Source organism: Nomia melanderi, chromosome 12 (genome assembly GCF_051020985.1).
Source record: "Nomia melanderi isolate GNS246 chromosome 12, iyNomMela1, whole genome shotgun sequence".
Lineage (NCBI taxonomy): Eukaryota > Metazoa > Arthropoda > Insecta > Hymenoptera > Halictidae > Nomia > Nomia melanderi.
In genome coordinates this window covers 14,233,836-14,261,322 of record NC_135010.1, presented here as the reverse complement: position 1 = coordinate 14,261,322, position 27,487 = coordinate 14,233,836, and the positions used below count along the sequence as shown (strand labels likewise).

The 27,487-nt window shown below is 52.7% G+C and overlaps 2 protein-coding genes and 1 long non-coding RNA gene across 5 annotated transcripts in view; 1 reads left to right on the top strand and 2 right to left on the bottom strand.

The window, feature by feature from the left end:
* The first annotated feature begins 165 nt into the window (after positions 1 to 165).
* Positions 166 to 1,342, top strand: mad2 (mitotic arrest deficient 2). The gene is made up of 3 exons (XM_031989642.2): positions 166 to 389; positions 485 to 847; positions 943 to 1,342. The coding sequence occupies exons 1-3, from the start codon at positions 317 to 319 to the stop codon at positions 1,140 to 1,142; spliced, it is 636 nt and encodes a 211-aa protein (XP_031845502.1). The 5' UTR covers positions 166 to 316; the 3' UTR covers positions 1,143 to 1,342.
* A 92-nt stretch (positions 1,343 to 1,434) lies between these two features.
* Positions 1,435 to 6,248, bottom strand: LOC116432563 (uncharacterized). The gene is made up of 2 exons (XR_004236142.2): positions 6,076 to 6,248; positions 1,435 to 5,684 (listed from the first exon to the last, which is right to left on the bottom strand). It is a non-coding gene; the product is annotated as an uncharacterized LOC116432563 (long non-coding RNA).
* A 2,690-nt stretch (positions 6,249 to 8,938) lies between these two features.
* Positions 8,939 to 27,487, bottom strand: part of vn (membrane-bound neuregulin protein vein) — a 211,194-nt gene continuing 192,645 nt past the window's right edge. The window contains exons 5-7 of one of the 3 annotated variants that reach the window (XM_076372471.1): positions 27,321 to 27,379; positions 9,779 to 9,853; positions 8,939 to 9,317 (exon numbers count right to left, since the gene is read on the bottom strand). In XM_076372471.1, the coding sequence (XP_076228586.1) occupies positions 9,801 to 9,853; positions 27,321 to 27,379 (112 nt within the window). In that variant the 3' untranslated portion in view covers positions 8,939 to 9,317; positions 9,779 to 9,800. Of the gene's footprint in view, positions 9,318 to 9,778; positions 9,854 to 24,130; positions 27,380 to 27,487 lie in introns of those variants that run through there. The other 2 variants (XM_076372472.1, XM_076372470.1) reach the window with 2 other exon arrangements.

The following is a 27,487-nucleotide window of genomic DNA, read 5'->3' as shown; positions in this document are numbered from 1 at the left end:
ATTAAATATATTTCATTTTAAATATATACGTTTGTGAACATTAAGTTTCGATACAATTATTTAAACAATATTCTCAGGACAATGTCATCAATAGTCACTCCGAATACGAATTTTGCATTAGTTCATGCTACAAGCATTCCTAAAATATATGAAATAATCCCCTTATATTTTGATTGGTGAAATGTCGGTCAATAGGCTGTGCATTGGTCATTTTGAAAATGAAAAACCGGCTTCTATTATAATCCGTGTGGCGATACATTTTTGAACGAAACTTTAGTTTCTTTAGTATTTATTTAACGATACATCTATAAAAATAATGACGGAAACACAACAGAAAGTTAAATGTATAACCCTGAAAGGTTCCGCAGAATTGGTTAAGGAATATCTCCGTAAGTTCTCTTCAAATTAATACTAATCAATTTGGTCGTTAATGGGTTACACATCAAGGTGTCCATTATATTACAGAACATTTTGATTATTACAGTTTACGGCGTGAATAGCATTTTATATCAAAGAGGCATCTATCCTCCGGAAACGTTTGAACCTGCTGAACATTTTGGTTTGTTTGTTTTAATGTCTACGGATGACAAAATTAAAGGATTCCTGGATACCGTTCTGGGTCAGATTCAAGAGTGGTTGACTCAACGAAAAGTACAAAAAATAACTCTTGTTATAACGAACGTGAATACCAAAGAAGTATTGGAGAAATGGGATTTCAAAGTTGATTACGAAGATCAACCTTCCAATGGACTAAAGAATAGTACAAGCAATGGCCTTCCTGAGGTTGGGACAAAAGATCCAAAAACCATACAGAAAGAAATACGTGAAGTGATACGTCAAATTACGGGTAAGACTTTATTTCATGGATCTAAGATGCTTACAGAGGAATAACGATGGAAGAAATAATAATGGGATGCCTTGCTTTTCTTTATTCTATTTCAGGAACAGTCAGTTTTCTCCCATTATTGGACTGTTTATGCTCCTTCGATATCTTGACATACACCGTACCCGACTGTGGGATTCCACAACAATGGGATGAAACTCAACCAGTGTTTATCGCTAATAGTCAAGAAGTTCAATTAAGATCCTTCTCCACTTCTATTCATAAAATGGAAACCATAGTTAGCTATAAGAATATATAGGATTAAGTCTTTCACCTTGCAGTTGTCGAAACTTTAATGCACTGCAATTCAACCGATTTCAATATTTAATGTCGAAGACTGCTATTTAAATCTTATCCGGTACGCGAACGATCGCTGCTAATGGTCGCGTTATTTTTAAGAGTTTGCACATATGCATTGAAGCTATATTATACCATTGTTTAAGGAGAGTTTCATACAAATATATATATATATATTTTTAACATAAAACTTCCTCCTCTCATTACACCTAATTAGTTTCCATCCGAGTTCGTAAACAGGGAAAGCAAAGGGCTGACAAGAATCTTGGCAGATTTTATTAAAACATAATTGACTATTACACTTAACACAGGAATTATATTATTTTTACTTGGCAAAGCATGAAAGATACGACTAGAATAAAATATTCTTCGTGTCTTACGTTCGTCACATACCAAATCGCAAGTAACGTTCGTCAGCATTACATAAATGTTCTCGCGTGTACCGTTGCTCCAAACCTGTTAAATATTTCGTCCGTTTTCCTTTCGATGTACACACGACACGAATCACGAAACAAATAATGTTAATCCGACCTTTAGAACGCAGGATCGAAACTAAATCCTCGGGAGCACGTACACACGTTGACTAGGCATCTCGTTTATATAAGTAACTCGCTGCGAATTCGTGTCATCATCTCAGTGCGCGACTTTAAATGGAATTTAATAGAAATCTCGGTGTCTCACATAAACTATGTTTCATCTGGTTTTTTTATCGGGGATGTCGAATAATTGGTACTGGTCGTAACACACTCCTGAATCTCTGGTACCTACTCTGTACCAACTCACTCTCTCTCTCACCCTCTCTCACTCACCCTCTCCGAATGAAATCCGAAGACCACGTGTCTCATTTTATCTTTCAGTTTTCTTTTTAGGAAACATCAACAGCGGCTTATGCTTTCGTTAATAATTGCAGCGTTCGTTTTCCCTTACAACAATTTTCGCTATTAACTTCGTTTTAACGTACTTCGTGCTGCTAGAGTTTAGCCTTTACGATCCATAGTGCAGTTCGTTTCGCTATTAGACTATCGTTGGAACTGGCGATCGTTCGCCGTCACGCATCGTACAAAACGAATCGCTCGGTCAGCCCTCTTCCGTTTTCGCACCCTCTTTCCGCGCATCCTCTCGAATGATGATCGTTAGCCAACTACCAAGAACAAGGCGAAGCTCGCCCGTTACGCCTCTACTGCGCGTTTCCGGTCGCACGCCGACACACTTCCGAGGGCGGACGGCACGTCCGTATTAATCTGTTTAACACAGTACGCAAGCTGAACGCTCTTAAATCTCACCTAGACTATTTAGATTCGCGTCGGTTTTTCTCCCGGTTAGTTTACACACTGCGAAAGCTGCTGGAAATACGTTGAAGTTTATAAACATTATTAAATCCGACTGGTCCGCCGTGAACTGTCTTGGTGACACTCTGCGCGAGCGCACCGTGTTCCGACAAAGTTGATCGGCTGGTCTAGGAATTGGCCTCGCGACGGAATTTAACGAATTCGTAGCGACACGATTCCAGACCGGTGACAGACGCTGTCGCGGCCAAGAGATTCTTGATTTCGATCGGAAAAGTTCAACCGGCTCGACTCGTTCGCCGGTCTTCGCCTAGGTAAATGATAAAGGAAAGGGTCGTTTCGGTTCGCCTGCTCGTCGCAACGACTAGGCACAGCACCGCGGACCAGAACGAGCGTCGTGTCGCTATAACGTTACGCGGTAACCCTCTTGAAGTATGGTAAAAACGCGTCTCCTATCAGAAACATTGGAAAATAAATAACGCGAAACAATATACAATATTTTACAGTAGCGCTTAGTGGTTTGATCCGTGTCGGGGGCGATTCACACGGCTCGGTGATGATCTCGATCTCGACGTAAACGAAAAGATTGGTCGCGTCCCGTCCCGCCCGCCGGCGACCCTCGCGCCGGGCCGACCGGCGGGGCGGCGTGAACGATGACGATCGACGGATCGTCCACCGGTGAATTAACTATTAATTAACATTTGGTACGGCCGTCAGCGGCCGATCGTCGTTCGAGGGCCCGTTCGGTTTGCTCGGAAAAAATCGACACGTTCGCCCTCGCCAACCCTTACTTGGACCGTGCGACGCGATGCACCTCGTGTCCTCGTTTTATACACTTCTACTTAAGATTACCTTGGACTAATCGCTATATTCGATTTACGTTCGTTTTATGCGTAAAATATCATAAAATACATTCCTCTTTTCTTCGCTATGACTAGGCCCATCGTTCCGCTCGGCGCACCCGGCACTCCGCGATTTCTCCCTCCTCCCCAATTTTCCCGAATCTCTTCGTCGTTCCTCAGTTTCGGCGGGGATCGTGTTCGGTGCTCGAGTGTGCGTCGCTTATATAACAGCGTCGGTTTCCGGGGACGCGAGCCCGCACCGAACGGAACGCCGAGCCGTCGATGACTTACGATGACTTTCATACAAATCGTTCGATGGGTACGAGCGACGTGAAATGAACTCGTAACGGAAAAGCACGGCGGCACTAGTAAGCTTGCACGGACATCATACGCTACCATGGTATATTCATCTCGTTTGAAAAAGTCTTTGGTGTGTGTGTCAGTGTATATATGTGTGTATGTACGTGTGTTTGTGTTCGTGTAGTTAGGAGTGGTTTAAGTACATCCTCTCTCCTCTCTCCCGCGGGAGAACGCTTGGGAACACTTTGTTCGCTCGTTCGTACGGCAACTATTTATACGGTGATCGTTTATACCTCTAAAAATGTAAAAAGTTTGGCGCGTGCGTGTCCACACCGATCGAAGTCGACGCGAGGCGGCACAGCTTCGTTCCCGAATTGCTCCGCGTTGTTGACGGAAGCGTTCGTTTAACCGAATTGCCCGCGATCCAGCGGAATATACTTGTCGCGCCTGCGAAACGCCGAACGATCGTGACTCGCGGATCTGCATCCGATTCGAGACTTCCGGTAAAAGTCTCGGCGATCGGTGTCCCCGCGTTGATTATTATCGACGCGCCTTGTTCTCCGCGGGCGTCACTCGCCGGTCTCTCCGTTCCTTTTTCGCAATCGCCCCGGCCGGGCCAATCGAGGCCGATATCACGATTCGACGGCGACGCGGCCGGAAATGTAATTACACGGGACTTTGCCGAGGCGTTACGATTCTTACGGCGACGCCTCGTCGCGAGTTCCGTTAATTAAAGTACCGAACGCTCGGTGTAATAACGCTGATTCCTCCTCCGAGACCCTCCGGGCCAGACCTCTCCGTTCCGAAGTGTTTAAAGACGACACGCTCGTACGCTCGGCGTCTCGATCGATCGGTGGCAGATTGTACACGCTCCGCACCGGGGATACAAGGAATACTTTGTACAAAGAGCGTCCTGGACGCGTCCCCGTCGCACGCTGCAACGAGCCGTCGAAAACCGAGGAGCACCTTCCGCGCCGGATTCATTCGTGACTCTGAACGTTCGGTCGCGTTCCTCGAGGCGGGCGTACTTTAATCGTTGAATATTTCAGCGCTGTCGATCGTCGCGACACGCGATCCTTTCGTTAAAGTTTCGCGGGAAAGAAATATTGCGTTCAAGTGCTAGCTGTTCGGTCGAGAGATTAAACGAATAAATAAATCGTAGCTTCCGGGAGCGGAGTCACGGTTCTATTGTACGAAGACGAGAATCTTTGGAAATCGGCCGAATCCGTCGGCCGCGCAATTACGTGTCCCGCCTCGAAGACACCGACACCTAGAGAGACCCGTTGATCCCGGGAATCCTATTACAAGGTCTCGGGATCGTCCGGGTCGAGTCTTTCTTTCCGCGATCCCGTAAAACGGAATCGCCGCGCGTCCACGTGGCGCTGTAACGATCCGCACGTGCTCACGGGGAAGGTTTACGACGTCCGACTCCTCCGCTCGGCTTCTCCCGCTTCCCTCGGATTCGGAAACAAAAATGAAAGTCCCTGGGTTTCTGCGAGCCGTTTGTCACGGGGAACTAATATCCGCGACGTCCTCTCCGGCGGCGGCCGCCCCCGGGGAGCGCGATATTGGAAGGGAAAATCAAAAAGCACGGGGTGAATCGGCCGTGCGATTAGACGATCATTCGAACGTCCGTTTTAATTTCCGGCTCGCTCAAATGATCCGCGAGCGGCGAGCACTTCGGGGGGAAAATTAAAGTTAGTGGAGTGCGCGCCGCCGGGAAAAACCGCGCCCCGGCGAGCGGCGGTTTGCACGGGACGGACGCGCGGGACTTAAATTCGATTCGGCCACGATATTTTTCCTCGTGGCACTTCGGGCACGCGGGCGGTTACGTTTATCGCGCGCCCCGACATTTTCGGGCCGGGCGCAGCGAGAGAAAACGAAGAGGAGCCGGGGAAACGGAGCGTTCTTTTTTCCCCCTCTGGTTGTTTTCGAACGTCGAATTCAACCGCGGCGACCCTTTCTCGTCCGCGAGCACGCTGATTTCGTTCGACGGTGTTGCTCGTCCGGATCCCTTCCGTTTCTCGTTCCTCGGCCCGTCGTTCCGAGGTACACGTCGAATCGCACGACGACGCTCTGAAATCAGAAAAGATCGGTCGATTAACGCGTCAAGCGCCATGAGCCACTGGTGAATGACTAAAGAACAATCGTAACATACAAGACAACCGATGTGGAATAAAAATGTTTAATAAGGCAACTAAGTTGATGTAACGCAAACGTTGCAAACAATTCATAAGTATCTCTACTTTTCTTTGCTACAAAAGACAAACTCTATGGGAAAACGCTTAAGATTTTCGAGACGTCTCGTCGCGAGAGAAGTCACCGATAACGTCGATCTCGAATGATAATGTTGGCAGAAATTTCAATGTTATCGTTCAATAATTTCAAACGAACCGGACAATCCTCCGAGATCATCCAAGTTTCGAGGGAAGAGCGACGAGTGTTATGGAAGTCTGGGAAGAATCACCTGCTGAGGATGATCCGAGCGATCGACGGTGCCGATCGATAGGTGGTAGCTTCCGCGTGACGGAAGGCGTTCTTCAGCCGGAAATGCACGCTCCTCGGCGATAGTTCGGGCAAACTAGTTGACGGCGCCGGTCCGACGACGGTCCAGGATGCGGGATTCGCGTAAATGACGTTGGTCGGTGAATCGCTTCATCTCCTGGGGCTCTCCTGCGACAGGAAGTAGCCGTCGAAATTATTCGTGGACCGCGAAAGGTAACGGGTGATGCCTCCGCCTCGCCCGGACTTTCCGGCCTAATTAGCCCCGGATCCATTAAGTTTATCTGGGGGCATCGGGGTCGCCAAGTTCCCCGGGGAGCCGACGCCGTAGGAGGAAAGTTCGGCCAACGGGCGGGAGAGATAACTCTGGACTAAGTAGCGAATGATTAAGCCGGAACACCGTAGATCGTATGTTTCTACCGCAGCCATCCGAACTACGACCCTAAGTAACAATTAGTCCGTTTCAGTGAATCTCTACGCTTAAGAGCCATCCGATTCGGGGCCTCGGGAGACTCGAAGGGAACGAGACCAGAAATTTCGAACGGCCACCGATCGGATAGCAGTCTTGATGCTTTCACGGCTTGGAATATTGTTACACTCATTTTTGGCTTTCGCGCGGAATCGCCGATCCCCAGCGCGCGATCGCGGCGAATAGCTTGAAAACAACGATCCCCCGGAATCCTCGGTTGCTGAACACTGATTCGAGAACGTACGAGAACTTTTTCCCCGCGGCTTAAAAACCGTAACGCCCGGTTATCAATAAAGATGATTCCATTCCGCGTTAAACCGGGAGAAAGAAGCGGCGGAGAATATGCAAATGAACGGGGCCGGCCCCGTCCCCGATCCACCGTCCACTCATCCATACCGTTGATCTACGTTACGATCGGTGCGAGCAAACAGAATCGGTAATAGATGCGCGCGGCCGACAAATTCGTTTTTGCCGCGTGGAGAGGGCCGATAATGGTCTTTGCTTCTAATTAGCACGGGTCATTAGGTTTATCTATGATCGTTAAAGTCACCGGAGCCTCGGTTCTTGTCCCGGCCGGGGGACCCGGACGATTTTCATCGGCTTATCGCCGGATTCCCGCGCAATTATCGCGTATTAATAATACACGATCGTCGTTCGGCGACGAATGGAAAAAATCGCGCAACGGGGCCGGGCGAGGGGAAAAAAATGGGGGGAGAAATAAATTCCGGTCGCCCGACCGCGTGAAACGAAAGCGGGAAATTTAATTTTTATCTCTGCCCGGCCGCCCGCGGGGGATGGTCGTTACAATTTGTCCGAGTAATTGATTTCGATCGTCAAAGAACAGACGCGTAAAGCGAGTTCTTTGTCCGCCATCGTTGGCGATTACCTTTCGCCGCGTAAAAGCCCGGTCCCTCCCTCCCGCCCCCTACCCCTTTTCATCGAGCGATTTTAATTGTCGTTAATTTCCCCGCTTACCTCCCATTGTCGGGTGAATCCGGCGGGGCCGTATCGGCGTCGGCGGGGGCGGACGACTAACGAGTTTCGCTAACGCAGTTTAGTTCCCCTAATACGCGATAGTCAGCACTTGGCGCCGTCCTACGGATTCGTAGCTCGCAAGTGTCCTATAGTTGGTATAGAGCATCGGCTTTGAAACCGTACTAAGTTAGCCGGGTTACCCGCGCGTTGAGTAGTTTGCAAGTCCATTATAGTGGCGTTAAGGGCGCGTATCTTGCACACGCTCGCAACCGGTCCGCCCGCGCTCGCGCGCGCGCGCGTAAATCTTCGCGGGACCATCCCGATAGCTGCAGCTGACTCGGTCGCGAAAACGCTTCGCTATCGAATCCCGTTTCTTCGATCTTGTACAAAGGGCGTGCCGAATGATTTAGGGGCCGCGGCCGGGAATGTTTCCCGGCGGCAATCTAAACTGCGATCGCGATCGATCCGACGAGCCATGGATTACGCGCGGCGTGCGCGGCGACACGGGACAAAACGAAATCGACCGTGCGTCGCGCGGCGTCGATATCGAAGCGTTACTTTCAACGATGCAAAAATCGGTGTCGAATCGAATATTTAACTGGAGTGACTAGACAATGATAAGAACACCGATACCGAAGCGTTACTTTCGAGTTACAACGCAAAAATCGGTGTCGATTCGAATTAACTAGAGTAACTAGACAATAATAAGAACTCCGATACCAAATCTGTAACGGTCCTTTAAAATAGAACTTGTATTACACGCGTCGATCGATATTTCGGAGAACTATTTCAATGAAAATAACGATACGAAACGATCGCTCCGTATTTCCCACGATGCGAGTTCACGACGGCGTCGGTGTAACAGCCACAGGCTTAGCTGGATTTCCCGAGGCCTCTTCCCAGCATCGCGGCAACGATTTCTCCCCGACGATCGTTGCGAGTTTTTACCTCGCGAGGCGTTCGAGCTCGCGTTTCGGGCTCCGGTTTTTTCCCCGGGCAGCAGCCTTTTTCCACGGTGCAGAGGTTGCAGCGAGTTAGGAAAGAGCTCCGGCACGGATATCGCGAACCTCATATCCCAGGGCACTCTTTCCCCGGCGTCCCACCCCCGGCCCACTTTCGTCGGTCTCCGAGTTCCCTCTCGCGAAACGACCAATCCTCCGCGCGTTCCTCTGCGATGCGCTATCTAAGGACTCCGGGGATAGCCCGCTGGATATTACACATCGGGTTCCGCGTTTATTAATCCGGGAATAACTTCCGCCGAGGCGGCCGGCTAACATTTCCGTATCATCGACGAGAAACGAATCCGCGTGGTTAATTTCCGCGGCGATGGATCTCGACGCGATCCAGCGGAACGCAACGCGGTGTCGCTTACCTGTGGGAATCGATGGCGTGGCCGGACGTTCGTCGCAAGCTCGACTCGAGGTGACGCCAATGACGACGACGACGACGACGACGACGACGACGACGACGACGAAGAAGAAGTAGCGATGGTAGAAGTAGAAATAGGGGGTACTGGGAACGCAGAGGGCGTAGAACGGGGACGGGAAGGGTGTGGGCTGGTGGCGCGAACGACGGAAGGGCGCGGCGAACGATGAACCGCGAACCCTCGAGAAAATCAGGCTGTCCGAGGGACGGGGATCGAGAGCCCGAGGAGAGCGAAGAAGACGAGGACGCGTACGTAGGAACCTGAACGGATGGTACGGGGATGGGATGTGGGTGAGGCTACAACAAAACAAAACACGATGAATGTCCCGATGTGCAAGCTGCAAGCATAACAACGCCAGGAAGATCGATGGTTAGTCTTTGTCGCGCTCGGTGCGCCTGGAAATTGTCTGGACAGAGGCTTCCCGTGCGACGCCGCAGTTTAACTTTTTAGCTACCAACGCCACTGCAGTGGCTTTCGCGTGTCGTCCTTTTGAATGGGACGTTACCGTAACGGCAGAATTCTTCGTTACGGATAGTTGCGTGTATCATAGAGTAATCGTAATTGCACGATGGACAATTCTGTTAGTTTGAGATTCTGTATAGTGTCGCAGGTAGTCCCGCAGCTAAAAGGTTGACAGGTGAAAGGGTCTCCGTCCAGAGAATTCGACAGGCCGGTTAATTCAGAGATTAGCGCAGCGACGTCGAGTGCGATTATTCGGCAAGCGGGAAAACGAGAGGCCCGTTAATCGAATGCGAGCGCACGTTAGCGTAGAAAAGAGACAGTTAATCGTTAATTTACCTTGACAGTGCCGCTAGATGCGCTAGAAGCGGGCGAGCGTCACGTCCTCGGCGAACGAAGAGAACTTATCCATATCTTGAGTTAGCGTGAAGAAGAGAAGCCCATTAATTTTCACCAGGGAACCATCGTTAGTGTTCGGGGTTTCGGCGATTCGCTCTTCGCTCGATTCGGATTCGGCATTCGGCGCGACCCTCCCCTCAAAATGTCCCTCTCTCTTATCGAGCGACGCGAAGCGCGTTAGGCGTGCGACTTAATTCGTTATCTTCCGAAAACAGATTCATTCGTCGTTGAAGCAAACTTTCGAACCCTCGGAAACGTTCGTCGAGGCTCGCGATTGGAAGAGGCAGCGAGAGTTGATTTTTAAAGGCAACGTTCTCTCGGTGCTCGCGTGTTCGAGGCCGAATCGATCGAAGGGATCGCCGAAGCCGAGACCCGAGGGCGCGAGAATAGCAAGCTCGAACGCGCGGATATTCGCTTGGGTGGAAAAGGTGCGCGAGCTTTCTCATTCTTTCGTTTTTCTGTTTTTTTTTGTTTTTTTTTCGCTTTTTGTTCTCTGTTCTTTTTTTTTTTGGAAGCGGGAGGTGGTTCGGCCTCGTACTACACCGGCGGTCGTCTTACGGGCTCTTCAGGGCTCTCTTGGTCGGCCCTCGAGAGAGGAGCGAGCTCGAGAGAGCTAGCACACGGGGTCGAGAAACGGTCATAGTTCTATTTCCGTCGCTCGTGAATCATTCTCGCTTCACCTATCTCTCCTAACGCCGGCCGTATAACGCCGTTATACGGGCCCGCTGAAAGATGGCGCGTCCCTGATAAAGTTCCTCCGAGGACGATTTCATAGGGCAGAACTAACCCCACGCCACGGCGAAACTTTCGCGACGAGAGAAGAAGAACGTTTTCTACCTCGCCCCTGTTTCCGCAGTTCGTCCCGCCCTTCGAACTCTTAACGCCGCGTGTTTTTATTCCGCGCGACGGGCCAGCTGCGGGGCAGAGACGGAGAGAGACACGGATAGAGAGAAACAGAGAGAAAGACAGAGAAACAGAGAGAGAGAGAGAGAGATAGTTGGAGAGTAAGAGAGAGAGAGAGAGAGAGAGTTTCTCGAGGACTCGGGCAAACTTTCGTCACCGCGTACTCGCCGAGCGGATTCCCCGCACTCGCGGCGAGGGTGATCGATATTTCGGGGGCTGGTCCTCGCGGTCGAAATGAAATTTCATTTCGTTCCATTCCGGCCGAGCCCGTCCCGCCGTTTCCCCGGGCCGCCGACAACCGGCAGCGTCGTAACGACGGAAACTTGGCCTGAGAATCGCCACTAAACGGTCCGTTTCCGGACCCCCGACGCAATAAATTCCAGCCCGCTGATGTTCCTACGACCGTTGGGGATCACTTTAACGATGTACACTTCGCCCGAAGTTCCCGGTTTAAATATCCAAGTCCCGCGGACAGGATGTTCGAACCGCGAACGCCGCGATTTTATCGTTCGCGCCGTTAATAATATTCGCCAGCCGGGGCTCTCTCTGGCCACCGCGACCGGCCGTTGAGAAAGTAAGCGCGCGCGCGCGCGCCACCGAAATCCCAACGCAACAATCTATTAGCCTCACCGTCGGCCCCGCAGACCCGCCGATAGTTAAGCGCGATTCGCCGTGCGGCGGCCGGATTAAGCCCGGCCCAATTCGTGGGATTAGCGATTTCAATTAACCAAAAATTACGCGATGCCCGGCCGAGCGGACTCTTGCTCGGAAGTGGCCCGTCGTGCACCACGAAGACCGAGGTCTCGGTCTCGGGGCCGCGCGGAGGTCGCAGCCAGCGGCGCTGCGCCGGGGTCGCGGTGAGCGCATAACGGGGCACGATGGCGAACCCACGGTAATGCGTATCAGACTACATTTCACGGTTGATCGAGGCCCGCCGCGCCGCCATAGACAATTTCCCAAAGGGTTCTAGGACGATATAATGGCGCTGGGTACCTGTGTGTATATGCGCGCGCCTTCTACAGGGTGTCCGGAATCGTGCAGCTCAGAACAAAAGTGTTCCACGGAACTCGAGAATATAGAGTAATATTCTTTCACGCGATGGAAAACTGTCGGCCGTACTGTTAACTTTGCGCTCGGGACTTTTTGAAACTTATGAGAACTTGTCCACGAAAATGTTGAGTTATCTATCAAAGTCTCAAACACTAGAAAAAAAACCACGTATCTATCTCTCGTTATCTGAACAATTAAATTATTCGCAGCTTTCGAATTTAGATATCAAAGCTTGGAGTCGCCATTATGGCATTCGACCGCAAAGGGTTAAATTAGAGTCGATTAATACGTCTGTCTATGGCTCGCCACTTTCACTTATTAGAAGCAGAGGACTAGATATAAAAATCTATTCTCGAATGAGACCTTGTGTACATTAAAGTATATAATATACCAATCAAAAGAGGCATATATACTGTGACGCATAAGGTTTCGTTCAATCACAGATTTGAATGACCTCGTCAGAAGAAGTGTATATCGAATAAACCTTCCAAGTTCATCTCGCGAGAGAAGCCTACAAGAACATTCTATTATACGCATTCAGCTAATTCCTCCGCTTCCTTCTGGTAGCACGATTTAGGAGGCACCCCGTACATGTACCCGCAGCCACGTAACTCAATCGCATTACGCGTAACCCGACCGGCGAGGGTCCGCTAGACGCCGGTTCTCCAGGGCTGAATTCGTCAATCGGCCGACGGTGCTCTCGCCGAAGGATAACGGCGGGGCCGGCCAACCGGCGGTCGTCCGGCATCGAACAGCCAATTCAGAAAATTGTGGTTCGTGGCACGTACGTCGATCGTGCCTCGTCACTTCGCAATCTTGCCTCTTCCTCGTTCGAGTGGAGGCGATCGTGCAACCGGCTAAGCCGTAACTCTGCGAGCGCTCGGGGTTCGTTATTCCTCGCGAGAACTTATCCAGTTAACCCTCCGGACTTCTTCTCCGTGTTAACGTCAACGTGTTTCGGTGCCGGCCCCGCCGATGTTCGAGCCCTCGAACGATTCATGACAGGGATTTCGCCGGCTACAGAGGTTCAAGAACTTCGCGTTCCCGAACTATCGGTGCTCGCAGGAATGTTTATGAGAGGGCGGACAGTGAAAGTTGGGAGGAAGGACACGGGGTCCGACGGTGTCTCGTCCGGAGCGTATTCGAACATTGTTCTCGAAGGATCTGTCCGCAAAGCGAGCAGGCCACTCGGATCCGAGCGTCTTCCGACTCGTCGTCCTGGCTGCGGTCGAGTCCCGTCCACCGACCGTCCTCCTCGCGGGTCGTTACAGTTTAATGCGTCGGCCGGCGTCGTAATGCGCATTCATCGCCGGCGAAAGCGCCGGGCTGTCCACTCGCTCGTGTAAACATTGCGTACTCTCGGAGCAGAAATCCTACGACCACCCTCTCCCTCCGGCCCCGGCCTCCTTACGTCCGCGCGCCGTTTCCTCCGGGGACGTGTGTCCTTATACCGGTTCCGTGAGCTTTAATGAAACCCACCAAGCGTCCCGTGAATCGTGCTTGCGGCCCCATTGCTCGCTATCACTGGTTGCTCGATGGATCGTGCTTCGAGATGCTCGCGCGAACGGGGAGAGCTGTTTGACCCTTTGCGCACGGAGGATCTCTGGAACTGCTGAAAGCTGTTCCTAGAGACTGAGCTACGGGGTGAAATATTAGAAGAGATCTCGGTGTTCGAACAATGGAATTACACGTTGGCGGATGTCGATTGTAGATATCGGTACTCGAGGTCGTTACGGCGTTCGACCGCAAAGAGTTAATCCGCTCCGTAACAATGTATCGATACGTCGGGCGTAGCGGGCTACTTTGATTTTTGTCGGTTGGCCTTATAACGTCTGTCGCACACGAACAGACGATTCAATAGAGGGGCTCCAGACAAAGCGAAGTGTCCGGGCCGGTTGGCCCATTCCGCCGGCACAGTCGCGAATGGATTGGCGATCGAAAATCCGATGAAAACGTCGCCGCCCGTGATCCCGAATCCGTGCAATTCCATCTTGGAAAGCAACGTCAACAGTCGCGGGCGGAGCGAACGGCGGTCGACACTTTTCCGCGTTTCTGTTTTCATCTTTGAAACGCGTCACAGTAAACACCGGTTTTGTCGAATTTCAAAAGCAGCATCCGGCGAGCGAGCGAGCGGGCGCGGAAAAACACCGGGTCCGCATTTTTCCGGCGCCGGAAAGCCGCCGGGGCGTTTTTCGATCCGGCGAGAACAACGAACGCCGGCGAATATCGCCGGGAATTTTGTCCCCGAATCGCACGGACCGATCTCGCCGGTCAGCTCCGAAGAGGCCAAGAGTCGCGCCGCCTACGCGCGCACCGAGAATAATCGCGGGGAATGAAATTTACCCGAATCCCGCTGAAAATACGCTTCCGCGTAATCGAACTCGAGCCGGGAACGCGTATTAATTCCGTTTTAATCGGTCCGCTCCGGTAATAAGCGAGTCCCGGTTGCGCGATCACCGGATTGTCACCGGCAATTCGACTCTTCGTGCGCGGCGCGATGAAAAAGAACTGGAGCGCGTAGCTCGCGCAACGCCACACAAGGGACTTGAACTGAAATTTGCGAATATCATTCTCTCTCACTCTCTCTCTCTCTCTCTCTCTTCTCTTTCTCTTTCTCTCCCTCTCTCTTGCCGATTCCATAAATCCACCGAGTTTCCACAATTTCGAGTAATAATTAATTTTAAAGCTGCGTTCGCGCCGCTTTGCGAACTTTGTTCCCCCGGACTTTTTGATCACACCTTGTACATTTTAATTCGGCGACCCTCCATCGCGCGCGTTTTAATTCGTTCCTTTTGTTCCGGCCGGTGTACGGTGGCGACCGGATCCATCATCGTTCCCCGGTTCTCTGTAGCCGAACCGAGCCATTGTTGTAATTGCCCTTTGACGGTTTCGCTAAGCGAGGCGCGCGCGTTTTGTTCGAATATTCCACAATGGGATTTTCGCGGTCCCGTGCGCGTCGTTCCTCTCGGTCGATTTTCGTTCCCTCTCCCCCCGCCGACGGCTATTAAGTCGGAATCGTTAAGAACTCGCGCGAATCGTTCGACTTCTCGGATCAAACGACACCGCGAGCGATCCCCGGTACGCGGCGGGGATAACTCTGCGCACACACGCTGCCCGGATATCGACGTCGCCGCGAGTTTCCGTTTACCTTAAAGGAGAACGTCGTAGACTACCCGGTATAGGGGACATTCCGGCCGAGACAAGAACGTAACGCGCGACAGTTCGGTTTCCGCGTGAACGCGCCGGCGACCGGCGATGGCGTTCGGAAAATCGAGCGGGATGAAAACTGCCGCGAGCGTTCTCCGGAAACGACCTTCTCCTTCTTCCCTCTCCCCCCGGCCCGGTTCCCGTGTATAAAATGAAACGGACGTTATTGCCGGACGATAAATATAAAACACGTTCTTTAGCGACGCGCCGGGCCTTAAAGTCGCCGGTTAGATCCCGTGGAAAGGCCCGCGGAAAAATTTATCGAAACAATTCGAGGACGCGCGACATTCCGCGGCTTCGAAGTGTCCGTCCGTTCCGGCGGGAGGCTCGTTGGAGAAATCGAATCGCTCCGTTCCCGGTTCGACGGGGATATCGGTCGAGGTTGCGGCGAACGGTGCGCCGCGCTCGCGGCGGGACGAGGCGTAAAACGCGAATCGATGGCTGCTCGGCAGATATAAAATAGCCGTGTATTTCCGGGAATCGACGACGCTCGCGCGGCGAAAGGAAATCGGCCCGACCGTTCGCGAATCGGCGGAATACGAGGCGATAATTGAAAAACCGGGGGTTCGCGGACGAACCGTCGCGCGTCGGACGGACGATTCGGGGCTCGTGACGGTTCGGTTCGTCGGCGAACGGTCGCGTAACCACCGGCTGCAGGCCGGATTTTCACGCGGAGACGTGTAGCTGCTCGTAAAAGCCGGCGCCGGCCTCGCGTCGTTCTCTCTCATAATCCTGCGGCTGCGCCACGCCGCCGCCCACGCTTTACGACCGTTTCACCTCCGCAACCGGAATGACATAATGCAAAGCGAACCAAGATTTACATCCCATTTGCCTTGCTTTCCGCGATCGCGCGCTCACGGGGCTAACGGCGCTTCCTACTCGTATTTCGGATTTTCCGCCGCCACCCCGGCACCCCCCCGCCGCACACCGGCCAGCCGCCCCTTTTGTTTTCCGGCCGAGAATTATTTCGTTCCGCCCCGCGGTTCCTCGGCACCGGCGGTGCTCGCAATTACCGCGGCCATCCCACATCGGCGCCGCCGCGTTTTTCGCGACGACGCCGCGTCGCGTCGATACTTTTTTTTCTCTCCCTCGCCTCCCGCCTCTGGCCGGGATACTTGTTGCTCGTTTTTTCGACGTTCCAGCCGCGTAATTGCGTTTTAACGGTCCCGCTTTTCTTCCTCGCGCGCGGATATCCCTCTTTTTCCAGCGGCGACACCCGCGCTGTCGCGCCTCCCGCCGCTTCTCGCCGCTCGCTCTCCCCGGCCGCGACGGTCTTATCGATGATCACGGCTCGCCGAACAATGGCGCGTCCTTCGCGATGTCATCGATGCCCGGGACACCCCTCTGTAACGGTCTCTCGCACCGGCGGTCCCCCGGCCGGCCGGATGACGACGAAATGCAAAACGGCACGAAGATTTGCATCCCAACTGGCTCGCTTTACGCGGCGGTGGCCACCGCTGTCGTTCCGCGCGCGGAACGACCGTCCTCCCCCGTTCGATTATGCGAACGTCCGCGTCGTCACGGCCGACGTGCGCGCACCGCGGGCATAATTTCACGGATCGCACGTGATACCCGCACGAAAACAACTACCGGCGTCTCTCTGCTCGATTTTCTCGCGTTCAGCTTTTCCCCTCTTTCGTTTTCCCTTTTTCCTTTCTTTTTTGTTGTTTCTGTTCGTCAACGGGATAACGTATCGGAAGACGGATTTCCGGGTGATCGATTGATTCGTCGCCGCCATCGAGAATAACGATACGTCCCGTGGCGTCGCTGCCGCGCGCGATCGTTCAATCCTGGATTGAATGTTACACGAATATTAAAAGTTTCATCCGTTATTAAGCATTCAAACGGTGGCCCGCTTCCCGTGGCCCGACTCGCGCGCCGGTTATCCGTTCACTTTTCATTCCGCAGACGTTTTCGTATCGTTCCGTGTCATTGCCGAATCTCCTCTGTATTTATAGGCCTCGCCCGCGATAGAATGAAATTCTATCCGTGAAATCCGTCCATAGATTCCTCGAGGTCGCTATTATTAACTCCTCCGCCGAACAGAATCGGTCGTTGAATAAATGAAGGCTTGTAATTGATCGACTCTATCGAATTACTTCTCCGTTAGAAGAACGATTCGATCCACCTGTGTCTATTCTCTACCGTCCGATCCCAGTAAACAGGCGACTGTCGCGAAACGATCGGCGTCCTTGGTCGATTCTTTCCACGAACGACCAAAGTTTAATGCCGAATTAGAAAACACGGAAGTTCACGGGGACGCGTTCGCGACTCGAAAAATATTGTTCGGCTGTCCGTTAGCCGAGCAAAATATTTACCCTGCCCCTTCCGGATTAACGAATCCCGAATCAAAACCGTTTCATCCCCTTCCGTGTTTTTCGGCGGCGGAGCGAACCGCGTTATTATCAATCGCGCTCCTCCCGGCCTCGGCTCGGACGTATCGACCGACCGACCGATGAATTATTAGCGGTGCGACGCGCGGGTCGCGTCCGTTCCACTCGTAATGCAACGCGTGCGTGCGTGAGTGAGTGCGTGCGTGCGCGAACAGGTGAGCTCCATCGAGTGCAAAATTTCTATCGACTGAGGAATTTTTCAAATTGTCCGTCCGCCGTGCCCGCTGCACGCGGCCCCCGCGCGTTCCCTCCGTTCGCCGGCGCTCGATCGACCGTTTCAAACAAATAGTCGTCGGGGCCCCCGTTTTTGTCCGACAGTTTCAACGCTCGACGGGAGTTTTCGCGATTTTTTTTCACATCCACGCCAGTTTGCCGACGACCGAAAGGAACACCGACACGTGTAGCTGCAGGCCGTTCGAAAAATTCGACGCGGCCGTCGGAGTCGCGACGGATTTTTCCGAGCGCGATGCCTTCGTGACGTTTTCGCTCGACCTTGTCGCGCGGACCAGACGCCCTGACGCCCCGCAGTTTCCCAGCCCCTTTCCCATCGAACTGTCGTTAACCGAGTCGAAAATCCCGTCGATACTCGCGCACGCTCCCCTCCGTCGCGTTAACGCAAATACAATCGACACTCCGCGAACAACAAGCAGGACATTACAGTTCGCGAACAAACTTCCCGGGCGGGCAAGGGTTTTGTAACGGCGAAGTTGGCCCCCGACGTGGAATTAACTCTTAGTAATCGTCGTCACGGATAGGTGCACGCGTAATCCACTTGCGGGTGGTCGCGCGATCCCGGAACTATCGATGGAACTAACCGAACCATCGTGTTAACCGAAAAATATCCGTCGGCTTCGTTCCGGAAAATCGACAATCGTCGAGTCGACAAAGAGGTTTCGGTAGCTCGTTACACGAAACGGCGATAATTACTCGATAAAATATTTAACCCGGCAACCGCGCGAATCTTTGAACCGTCGCCCGTTCACGTTTCATCCTTTTGCGAGGGGGGTAGGCGGACGGAAAAGGTCTCGGCTAGGTATCTCTACGCGCTCGTTAGAGAGGACGAACGTCGAATTTTGAGGCGTCGCGCCGGCTAGGAAGCTTTGCACCTAATTCGACGGCGAGCGCGGCCAGAGGAGATCGCACAATGGAAACCGGCACAGGGTGACAGGCAAATAGGAGCCCCTGGGTTGCGGTTAATACGACAAGACTAATGAGAGGGACGCGCGTTGTCGGGATGCGCATTCGAGGTTCGTTTCGGATACAATCGTTCGAACTCGCCTCTAATTAAGGCGTTAATGAAGAGCCTCGGGGGGAGACCGATCACTTTCCTCTCCACGCCCCGTTCTCCCTTCGTCTCGTTCGTCCCCTCTCCCCCTTTCTCCCTCGTCCCGACGCGTCCCGGAGGCCCGCCATCTTCGTGACTTTTCTGCTCGCGAGTTACCCTCGGGACAAGCTTTCGAGAACGGGGCGGCCGATTGTCGGGCGAGAATTAATTCTACGCGCTATGAACGATGGCTGGGAAGCACGCCTATGCACGCGCATCCGCTATTGTGCGCCGCCCGCCGGCTTGCCCGTTAATTAAATCATACCTAAATAGGGACCTTTGTTTTCCCTCTACGAAATTTCGAGGGATAAGCCGACCGCGACATAGTTTGACGCCACCGGCTAGGGCCGAACCAGCCGCCGGGGCGTTTCCTCCACTTAGTCGGCGCACGTACCACGACGCGAATTCCCGCGGAAATTGAAAAATCGCGGATTACCGTAATTCGATTTCTGCGTGCAGCCTGTCACCGCCGATACGAGGATAATGTTTCGCGCGACGGGAACCTTTTAAAAACGAGCCTCGATGGGCGAAACTCCGTTACTCGGGAATAACCCTGTCGCTAAACTTTCAGTGGATGAAGCTGAATTATATATCGATCGATTAAATACTTGAAATAGGAAGCTAAACTGATCTCTTGCTTGAATAATTCAACCATTCGTTTACGATGTCACATTCCATCTCCCGAAATGTTGTACGTAAAGGGTTAATAGGAAGCAATTATCATTGAATCGGAAATTCTGTACGATGGATATTCGATTCCTCGGATATCAAGGGACACCCTGTACAAGAACCGCGTCTGAGGAGCAGCCGGGTTTCCCGTGAAAAATCGCGACGAACGATCGAACGTCGGCCGCGAGAGAGCGTACGTCGGGGTGCGACGAGGAGGTTTTTCGACGGCCTTAATCGTCGATTCGTCGACCGACGGACACCGTTAAATTTCGATTATCGGGCAAGGGCCCCGGGGGAGGCGGAAGAGCGACAGAGCCAACAAGGAGAGCAATCAATTCCCTTTTACCGATTTACCGCGACAATGCAGCCACCCCTTTGCAGTGACGGCCGCCCCAACCCCCTGTGTCTCTCCTCCGCCCTTGCGCCGTACTTGGCCACGCGGACGACGAGGGAGAGGACGTGTCCCGGCTAGGGCCCCGCGCGCGCATTGAAAATTCTCTGTGATTCGACGGCAATTCATTAGTCCGTCGGTCGGTCGCGCGTATTTATGCAGCCGGCTCGTTACCGATCGCGGTCGTTCCGCTCCGCGCGCGGCTCGGGTTAATGCGCGCGCGTAAACGCGACATGAGTCTGATCAGCCGTGACCACGGGAGACAATGCCTCGGCCGAGTTCAGTTCTTTTTGCCCTAGCTTTTCAAAGAACCGGCAGACACGAGTCCCATGCTGCGCGACCGACCTCCATTTTTCCGACATCGTCCTCCGGTGGGAGAGCTTTTTAATCCGCACGAGGACTTCCAGGAGTCTGGAACCCTTCGAATCGTTTAACAGTTTAGTTGTTCATTTGATATATTTATTGTAACGAAGACTTGAGTGACGGATTATGAAAGTTACGCTCTTAACCCTTAGAAAATTGTTTTTAGTACACGAAACCTTTCGCGGATTCTGCTAAATTGAACGCTGAATACTTAAATCATAAAGAACAAGGAAACTGTGTACTAATTTCTTGCTGTTCGAGTAGTTGAATCGTTTATTTACAGCTTGGTATTCCAAACGTGGAAGTTTGATCTCAGCAAAATGCCGACATTCGTCCGCAAGAGTGAGATTTCGAGAAGTGTTCATATTTGAGGCATCAAGTCCCGAACGAATGATTTAATTAGTTGGACAGCAAGAGATTAGTTTCCTCTTTTTCTGTTAGCAATCGATATAGAACTTAGCTTCATCTGATGAAGGTTTTGTATATCATAAAGAATCTTCGTTCGCAAAGGGTTAATAGCTTCCTAGAACCCTAAGAAATCAAGCGCCGGCAATTCCGTAAAACTCAGAAAACTTTTCCATAGAAAGCGAAGTTGGACGTTGGTCTCTGCTAGTTTTTTGTCGGTTTTCTGCTAGAAAATCAGGGAACTATGCACCGATTTTGTACGCAACGAACTCCGAATGCAACCCGACGCGACCGATAGGTTGACCCTCGACTTCGAAGGGTCAGTTAGAGTGAATCGAGTCGACATCGTTTACGCGATGGGAAATAATGACGAGATTTCGGAACTGCAACGCGATACACGAGGGCAGACCTGTCTCGGCAATATTCGGAATCCAATTTAAAGAGGAGCTGCCGTTTCGGCCGGGAAAGAATCTCCCGCGGTGATTCCCCGATATAAAGCGGAACTTCGTTTCCCACGAGCCAGCTTCTCGCTGTCTCGTCGTTGTCCGCGGGCGTACAGTTTCTTCCCCTCGGTGGACACGACGCGAAGCCGACTGCCTGCGGCCGGTTCCGTATTTTAAGCCGCGATTTCCGCGTCGGGACAGAATCGGGCCAGGTTATCCTCTGAATTCCGCGCAGATTGCGGTATGGGGTGGTTTTTCATTCGACTCCGTGTTCACCCTGGAATTCCAGCGGATTGTTTGGGAAACCCCTTATCGGGTCGAAAGTAAATTCGGCGCGGCGACCGGATTTTCCTCGATCTTCCGCCTCGGCTTCGTACTTTCCGCGGGACAATTTCTACGGAACACTCCCGAGACGTCCATCCGACAATGTCCGAGCGTCGGTCCGCTCGCGGACACCCGAAGATCCCCAATTAGACGCGACGCGGGGCGGCCGGAGCACGTTCTTGCGTCCAAATGTGATCCCGTTCGATGGTCGTCCGGGGGTTCGGGGTCACGTACGCGGCGTTCGAGGCTTTCCGGGGGCGAACGTCAGAGGGGACGTCCCGCGGGATGACAGAACGTTGACGCATGAATTTCCGAGCGTTCAACGCCAATAAAATTATCCCGATCGAGACGGAATTGCATTCGTTGCGAATCCATGTGTCCGCCGGCTGCAACGTTTTCGTTCTCGCCGGATGAACGGCGATCTCCGCGCCGGTAATTAACGGGCATCCTTCCATTTTCCGCGATTGCGTCGGCCTGCCTTCTCCCCGAGTTTACAGGTTCATTATTTTGATGGATCTCTTCTCGATAATTAACCGTTCGATTAATCACCCGCGTCGGCTCGGTCTCGCCGCGCCTACGGTTTATCGAGTCGATCCGCGGGATCCGAGCTCGCGGATGCCGCCGACGGCGATCCGTCTCGCGTCGTCGCGCCGCTTTTTGCCTCCGGCGCGGAAAAGCGGCGGCGAGGGCCGGGGAAAAATACGCGGGTTCGCGGGGAACGAATGCGTTTCCGCGGTGGGGCGGCGGTCGCGTAAGCAGCAATTTCTCTTCGCGCGCGTGCAGAAGACAGCCTTAACGCGCGCGGTCTATTCCGGCGCGTTCCTCGCGAAAATCGGTATCGCCGACGTCAACGTCGTCGCCGGGGAAACGCGAGCGAAATAAGGTCCGCCCGAAATAAAGCGGCCGATAAAAATCGCGCGCCGGAATAAAAGTTGGTCGCGACGATTTACCACGGGGCTGATTTTCGCCGGGAAAATTTCCGCTTGCGGTTTTCCGCCGGATTCTTTCTCTGCCCCTTCAGCCGTGCGATTCTCTCGCTTACGGGGTTTCTGTTGTCGAGCAGGGGCGCGCTCGAATCTGCGCGGCCTCGCCGCGAGTTCGATTCTCTCGCCGGATCGGAGAAATCGACGCGATCATTCGATCCGCCGAAAGGTGGTCTCTCGCGGCGGGTTCGCATTAAATTTAAACTCCGCCGAGTCTGTCCCGGGTACTCGATTATATTTCACGAGGGGTAACCCAGTAAATCGTTTCTATTTTCGAGCGGCTGCCAGACCGGCGGTTGTACATTAATTTATCGTTCGCCGGCTCGGCCGACTTATCCATGAATTATCGTACTTTTAAACGAATTTTCAGCGAGTAACAGGTTGGCCGGGCCGCGGCGGCGCGTCTCTGTTCCGCCGGTCGGCGCCGAGCAACTTTTGCCGGCCGAATTTCCGAGTCTCTCCGTCAAACGAGCGCGCCCGCTGCCTCGGCCGCGGCCGATTCCCGATAAGTTCCCGTCGATATCGGGCCCCGGGTCGGCGAACTCGACGGTCGGTCCGCGAAAAGAAGTCTCGAGGCACGAAGTTCGATTAAGAGCAGCGGTCGCAGGTCGATATGCCGGCTCGTGTGCTCCCAGTTTTATGGAGTCGCCGGTTTTTACGATCGGCCCGCTCGCCGAATACGTTGTTCCCCGCGCGGAGAGACACTTCCCGGCGAATTATTTTCCTATCGTTCTCGCGTCGTTTGCCCGAGCGCCGATCGATTCTCTTCCGATCGGGCGGAGCGTCGTTCCTTTGACAATTTCGATACGAAAATCGGCCCCCCCCTCCGTCACCCTCGGTTTGCCCCTTTTACAGAAACCGAACGGAGAGAGCAGCTTCCAGCGAGAGTACGGGAGTGATCCGTCTCGAAACGACTGGCCGGAATGCAATAAGAGACCGTGCGCTGCGGACGGAGAAACATCCAGTCTAGCTATGAAAATTTCTTATTGACTTTCTCTCTCTCTCTCTCTTTCTCTCTCGCGCGCGCTCTTTCTCTCCCTCTCTCTCTCTCTCTCTCCGTCACTTTGAGGATTCTACCGTCGGGACACACGATTCCCGGTCGACGAGAGCTTTTTTTCGAGCCGTTTCGCCCGCTCTCGTGCTCCATTTACCTCTTTCTCTCTCTTTCTCTCCGCCTCTCTCTCCCCCATTCTCTCTGCCTTTTCGTTCTTCTATTAAGCGCGGCAATTAATTCGGTGCCTTTTAAAATAATTGTACCGTCCGTGTATTCGTTCCACTCGCGGAACGCGCACGATCGTTGAACCGCTCGGTATTATTCCGATCGACCCGCGCCGCCATCTTCGAGGGAAGAATGGACCGTTCGATCGATCTCGAGGATTCACGGTGGATTTAAAGCGGCGGAGGCAGCGAATGAATTCCTACGCGTGTCTCGTCGCGGTATCTCCGCGTAGTCGCGCGAACGGGACCAGCGTCCGTTCCGATCGGCGCGGATTCGTCGCGACGCCGGGATCAAGAGAAGCCAGCAAAAGGAGAGAAAGAATGAATACACCACCTACCTGCTCGCGCGAAACAGAAAGGACGTGAAACACTGATTTTTGTTTTACCCGTCGGTCCCCGTTGTCCAGGCTCCAAATACGTTTTTCTATAAGTCCGAGAACGAGACGGCGGGGAACAGTGCGTAAGCTCGACGGGGAGTTGTGCGAACGCAAATAACTGAAGAGAGAACGATGAATACAAAGAAGAAGAAGAAGAAGAAGTAGAGAAAATAATAATAATGATAATGATAATGATGATGATAATAATAATAATAAGAAAACAAAAGGCGGTTTTGCCGAGATGGAGATGACGTTTAATCGTAAATCAATAAAATTAATGAATTAAATAAATAAATTAAAAATGTTTATACACATATTTATATATATAATATATATATATACATATGTGTACATTTATATATTATATATATACATATATAATATAATATAAAACATAAATAGGGTCTCGAGACTGCCGGAGCACAGCGCGCATCCCACATGCCCAATCCCTTCCGGTACGTTTTTTCTCGTCCGATTCGGTTCGTTCACCGGGCGGGCGGCCCCGCGACGAACGTCGAGAATTCCGAAGGAGAACGATTTCGCCGTCGCGATTGTAGAAAAACGACACACGACGAACCTCCAATTTGACGGAATAAAGTTTGCACGAGGCCCGGGGACAGGAATTGCCCGAAATAATCCGTGGAAGGATCTGTGTCCCCGGGAGAATCGGATAAATTTTCGCGGTTCGTGTTTCTAAATGCGTCCGATCGTCTCGTTCGGAAAGTTCTCGACCGACGTGCCATTTCCTAATCGTCGCGGTATTTTTGTTCGCTCTTTCTCTCCCTCTCACTCTTTCTTTCTTTCGCGCTCGCGCTCTCTCTCTCTCTCCCTCTCTCTCTGTCTCTCTCAGCTCATTCTTTCTCTCGCTCATTCTCCCTCTCTTTCTCTCTCCATCTCTCTCGCTCTCTGTCTCTCTCCACTGCCCTCCCTCGTTACTCTTCAACTATCTTAAGTCTCTGTTTTTTCAGCTAGCCTAAACGCGTATTACATTATCAGTATTATACATAAAATCGTTTTGTTGCCTAGTGGTCTCTTCTCGCAGCGGTTCGCCGCTCGCGCGTTCCCGCTGCCGAGCGAACCGCTCCGCCGCTCGAGTGTCCGATTCCCTCGGTTCGCGTCCTCCGATCTTTCCGCGTTCGCCCAAGTACATGCGAGTCGTTCCCCGATCGATCGTCGCTGGAAGCATTCCGGAGAACGCGGGGTCACCTCGCGAGGAGGATCGAAGCGCGCCGTAGAATCTTCGGAGGCCGACGACGACGACGAAGACGAGAACCGGGACGTCGTCGAGGAGACGCGCACGAATCGCAGTATTTATTCCGGCGACGCGATTGATCCGCGCGCTCGAATTGTCTCCGCGTAAAAATACGAAGCAATTTTCGGAAGGCCGGACACGCCTCGCGCCGTAATATCATCGTCGCCGGCTGGCACACCGATCCGTGTTCCACGCGCGCGTGTGTATGTGCGACGGCGTCGAGTATCTCTTCCCGGCGTCGTTAGGCCCGGTTTTCGCGCGACGGACGTTCCCTTTCTTGTTCGCGACTCGCGCGCGCGCAACTTTACGCTCCAACGGTGTGGCCCAGATTTCCCGACGACGAGCGACAAAAGATTCAGAGCTCCTCGCAAAACAACAACCGCGACGACGGGAAGGAGGCGTCAGGAGGAGACGGAAGACGCGGAGGCGGAGGCGGAGGTGGAGGACGGGGACGCGTCCCTGTTCTCGTTCGCGAAAGCCCACCGGTGGGAGACGACGCGGCGTTATCGAGATGCACGGTTTTCGGCAGATTTTCGCGACGTTCCCGCGTCGACCGGTATCTCCCACACCTGTCGGGATTATTCCCGAATTCCCGTGCACGCTGTTCGGGCGGCCGACAGACGGGAGGGCCGTCCTCTCGCCGCCTTTCGCCCCGTCGATGGAAATGGGTACACGGGAAACGCTTTCCCGCGGCCACTCGATCCATTTTCCCGGTTCCCGAGATGATCCAGCGTAGGCGTACGGTATCGGCCTAACCCTAAACGATACCACCGAGCGTTTTCGACCACTCTCACGGCGTCCTTTATCGAGAGACCCTGGGCTCTTTGGTATTGTTCTCCCTGGCGGAGACTCCGAAAAGTGCGCGACCTTCGAACGCCCTTCTGCCTGCTCTTCATTCTCTCCGTTCCTCTCTCACTCTTTGTCTGGCTTTCTCTCGCACACATACTCTCTTCTCTCTATCTCTCTCTCTCTCTCTCTGTGTCTCTCTCGCATCTTCATTTTTTTTCCATTTTCCTTTTTATTCACTGACGGATCGCGCGATCTTTCGAGGTCAAGCACCACTTCTGAATCACGAGCGTCACTCGAACGCTCTTCTCTCTCCCTGCCTTCCCCGATATGAAACTGAAGGGGATCGGAAGTGGCAAGAATCCGCCGTAACTCTTTTTCTTGCAACGCTCTCGAGCGCTCGCGACTGCTTTATATATACATATATATAGATATGTATATATACATATAATTTCTCTCTCACCCCCCCTCTCTCTCTCTCTCTCTCTCTCTGTTTCTCTTTCTCTCCTTGGTCTCTCTATTCACGCATACAGACGTACTCGCGTATACACACGCATTCACGTACAGACAGGCAGGCAGTAGCAGCGACATCAGAGGCAGACGTGTACACGCACGAACGGTTTCTAGTTCGATGTCTCGCGAATAAAATTTCTATGGAGACGCGAGGCAGGTGTGTCGTAACGCGACATTTTCTAAAAGAGAAGTTAACAGGGTGTTGCTGTCGACAACGTAGAAGAAGAAGAAGAAGAAGAAGAAGAAGAAGAAAAAGAAGAATTAGAAGGAACAGAAGAAGAAGAAGAAGAAATCAAGGACGAACAGACGACAAAGACGAAAAGGAAAGAAAGGTACGAATACCCGTTAGCAAAAACTGTTTCGGAACCAGATCTCCTACACGGAGGACTTCCGTTTCTAATGCCCGACGCAACACAACGGGTTCTCCGAAAGTCTGCGCAAAACGCGTTCGCTGCCCCGTTCGGTCCCCCTAACAGCGGCTCTAAAAAAACGCGTGTTCCTCCCTTGTTTCTCTCTGTTCGAAAAATCGCTGCGGTTCGCTCCGCGATCTCCCTCCGCGTTCCCCCCGTCCGCGCGGAGCGCGCGTAACGCGGCTTCGATCCCGACACGATCGACGGATATTCTGATTCGGCTCCTCGTTCGTTTGTTGGTCGCGCGCGTTGGCCCTCTCACGACATTCTTCTCGTGGGCTGATCGAGAGGCTGTCTCCTCGACCGAACTCTTAATCGAGCGCACACCCCGAGAGAAGTCTCGTTCGGTTCGTTGCGAAAAAACGAGCTCTACTCGGAATGGAAGGGCCCCGCGCGATTATCGCTAGCAGTAGTACGAGGTCGATAGTCCCAGCTTGCAGGAAAACGGCGCCCTTTGCCTGTTGTACACACTTCCGGTGCTGATGACGTCCTTCGTCTCGCACCGCTGACCCGTGAAGCCTTCCGCGCATCTGCAACAGATCAATAGCAACGCGATCAGACGATTTTTCGAACATTAATTCTAATACACTAATATATTCCGCTCGTCGTTAAAGCAAGCGTTCGATACATCTTGCGCT